Source organism: Hordeum vulgare, chromosome 1H (assembly GCF_904849725.1).
Source record: "Hordeum vulgare subsp. vulgare chromosome 1H, MorexV3_pseudomolecules_assembly, whole genome shotgun sequence".
In the NCBI taxonomy this organism is placed as follows: domain Eukaryota; kingdom Viridiplantae; phylum Streptophyta; class Magnoliopsida; order Poales; family Poaceae; genus Hordeum; species Hordeum vulgare.
This window is the reverse complement of record NC_058518.1, coordinates 1917004-1920495: the sequence shown is the minus strand read 5'-3', so window position 1 is coordinate 1920495 and position 3492 is coordinate 1917004. Positions and strand designations below refer to the sequence as shown.

Below are 3492 nucleotides of genomic sequence, written 5' to 3'. Positions count from 1 at the left end.
CAGGGCAGATCCTGATAGGAGCCGGATGCATTTCTTTCTTAGGGCACTACCAGATAAGCTAGTTTATAGTCCCAGTTAGAGCCGTACGTATCTCTTTCTTTGTTATGGCCCCACACATCGCTCTGTTTGGACCAACGTTCATGAGGAGAACTGGCCGGTTTTTTGATTAAATTATTGGTGGGGTTGCTACTCCCTACGCAATTTCAATTAGTAATTAGAAATGTAATACGAATGTTGGGCCTTACTGAAAGAGTTTTATCCCAAATAAATTATCAATGGGGTCCTCATAACAACCCCAACCATGTTAGTTGCGCTCAATATGGTACATAATATCGATAAACGGAAACTAAGGCGACAAAGGAGGAACAATGCACAGAAAAAAAGGCCAAGCCTTCCATCTTTTACCAACTATAGATGTGCACTAATTTAAGGAATTCCTATTTGTGTCCCCCTGATTCCTTAGTTATCCTACGTTTTGCACCGCCCATTTTGCCGTGCTCACATTCCCCCTCCTCCACTCGCCAGCGCCTCACAAGAGGCCAAACGTGGCATTGATATCAAGTCAAAGCCTTCGACCGTCATAGTCTCGATGCTGACACATGGGATCACCATGGAAGGCCGACATTTGCATCATTGTGCTTACGCGTGGGACCACCATGTAAGGCACACGTATTCGCATCGCCGTTGCTGACTGATACTTGTGATATGTGTTGGGTTTTCTGTGAAGAGGAACGGGTGATGCAACACAGTATAGATAAGTATTTCCCTTAGTGAGAACCAAGGTTATTGAACATATAGGACTAACATGCAACCGCCGTCTTTATCGACTGCACACAAAGAAACAAACACTTTCACCGAACGCGGGAAGAGGGTTGTCAAACCCCTTGGACTCGTTATTTTCAAGCAAGTAAAGTGTGTAGATGATAGTTGATAATTGCAAAATAAACTAAAAGTAAATGAAGTCGAGGTAATTGTAGGGTTTGTAAATATATTAGTGAATAGACCTGGGGGCATATTTTTCTCTAGTGGCATCTCTCATAAAGTAAGCATAAGGTTGGTAAACAAATATTATTGGGAAATTGATACAAAAGCACATAGTTATGTGATATTCACGACAAAGATCATGTGTATATAGGCATCACATCCATAGGCAAATAGGCCAACTCCTGCCTGCACCTATTACTATTACTCCATCCATTGACCGCTATCCTGCATGCATCTAGACTATTAAGTAAAACAGAGTATTGCTTGGAGAACAATGACATTAAGTAAACAAAGGGATCTCAAGCAATATGAATTAACCCCTACTATGACAGATGTGTGACAACAATACAAAGACGTGTCTTGACCCCTACTATGTTACTCGGATAGAGGGTACCACCAGATTGAACCTACTACAATGCACGACTAACACCGAAGGAACATTAATCTAGTTGTCTAAACTAAATCAATAGATCGGATAGACTTACGATTCCAGTTTTGTATCAACTTTTACATACACAATGAATGGAAAAAATTATAAGAAATGAAGCACTTAGAAGAACTTTTTATGACTTTTATTCCCACAATTGGACAAGTCCTGGTCGAATCACACATCATGGTGCACGACACTTTATTTATCATTATTACATCGATTGGTCCATCGATTATGCAACGATGATCCATGTACTAATTATTATAGCTCTCATCTTTTCATTGTCCTCCAACACCGGAGACTACACCAACAAATGGTGCTTTGATGGTGGAGCAGTTAGGTGGGACATTAAAGTTGCACATGGATGGAACGGACTGCAACACCAACGTTCTGATTGCTTCCATTTGAGCTAGTTGTTGCGGTTGGACGACGCCCTGACCCTGGACGAGCACACATTGACCCACCTGTTGCGGCTGAGGTTGTTGTTGCACGATCTGCACGCCTTGTCTTTGGCCTTGCTGCATGAAGATGGCATGCACAATGCTATCGATTGCTGTGCATTTGTATTGTTCAGGGATCTGTGCCAATTGCAGGCAACATTGTTGCTGCATCACCCGACAACTGCTCTGTTGCAAGATCTTTGACCAGAGGTAAGATAACAATGACACAGGCCTGCACTGTTGCAAGAGAAACTCCTTGCACGGATTCAGTTGTTGTTGGAGATATAGCTGAATAGTTGGTTGTTGCCAAGGAAATGGTTGTTGTGGTTGCTCGGGATATTTTTGTTGCGGGGGCTGAGGAAAAGGTTGTAACAGTGGCTGAGGGTATGATTGTGGGGGCTGGGGGAATGATTGGTGTGGTGGCTGAGGGAGTAGTTGGTCGGGGAATGGTAGGAACGGGTGGGTAAACGGTAGTAGTGGCCGTTGGGGGAATTGTTGTGTGGGTTGGGGAAATTGGTGTTGTGGTTGCTGGAGGCATTGTTGCTGGGATTGAGGAAATGGCTGTTGTGGTTGCTGAGGGAATGGTTGTTGTGGCTGGGGAAATTGTTGTTGTGATTGACTGATGAATGGTTGCTGAGACTCGGGATATGGTTGTTGTTGTGTCGGTTGTACTTGGACACTAGGGTTGACTTGCATCTCAGAGGTGGCGAAGGTAGTCGCCATGGCAAGGATTGTAAGGATGATTAAGATCTTCATGGTGGATTTGTGTTAGCTAAACCTTTCTTAGTAATGGTGCTTGTGCTCTAGTTATGTAAAGGATGGATGATGGTATGTGATCTACAAAATGTAGGCATCTTTATAGATGTCATATCATGGTTCCTTTTCATGGTTTCTTCCCTCTTTTAATGTGCGTTCATGCTTATCGAACTGATCATTTGGAACGTTTGTGTTTGGTGGCACTACATACAAAGGTAATTTTGGACACATCATCAAAGTTGCTTTGTGGTTGTACATAAATTCTAAGTGCACGATGAGGTTGATAATAGGTGCTGACTCATCTTATTCACTTTACATCTCACAGAAGTATCTATCTTCCAATCCTTCTAAAACTAACTTTGTCATGTTTTAAAAGTTGTGAGGGATAAACTGGATCTTCCTAGGTTGTGTGGAACTATTTTTTTAATCATGTGTGTGTTGTTAAGATAGACCATACTACAAAGATAGCTTGCGTGGACCTAAATTTGGTAAACTTATGTGTGTTGTTAAGATAGTTCAGACATGTAACGTGAAGTTCATTCTAGGCATACTCTTTCTAAACTAACTTTTAGTGTTTTCACATATGATTCTTAGAAGAACAAGAAGATACGACTCATAAAATTCCCTTTTTATGTAAATTTATTGGTACATGCATCATGAATTATTATATTCACCCCATTGTGTAAGGTATGTTTGAGTGTAGTGATATTCGTTCAACATTTTATGAATACTCATTTTTTTACTCTTTTATTTTCCAAACATGTATTCTAAAGTGTGCACTCGATTTATGTAATTTTTAGCATTTCATGAGTACAATAGTAAGTTTTATTAGACCAGAACAATTATATCGGTCTCAGGATTTTCCTCGTAGTCCATAGTAAA

General features: G+C 41.0%; 1 protein-coding gene across 1 annotated transcript; it reads right to left on the bottom strand.

The window, feature by feature from the left end:
• Nucleotides 1-1534: 1534 nt before the first annotated feature.
• Nucleotides 1535-2668, bottom strand: LOC123395787 (gamma-hordein-1). Its single transcript, XM_045091135.1, has one exon. The coding sequence runs from the start codon at nt 2608-2610 to the stop codon at nt 1693-1695; it is 918 nt and encodes a 305-aa protein (XP_044947070.1). The 5' UTR covers nt 2611-2668; the 3' UTR covers nt 1535-1692.
• Nucleotides 2669-3492: the final 824 nt, after the last annotated feature.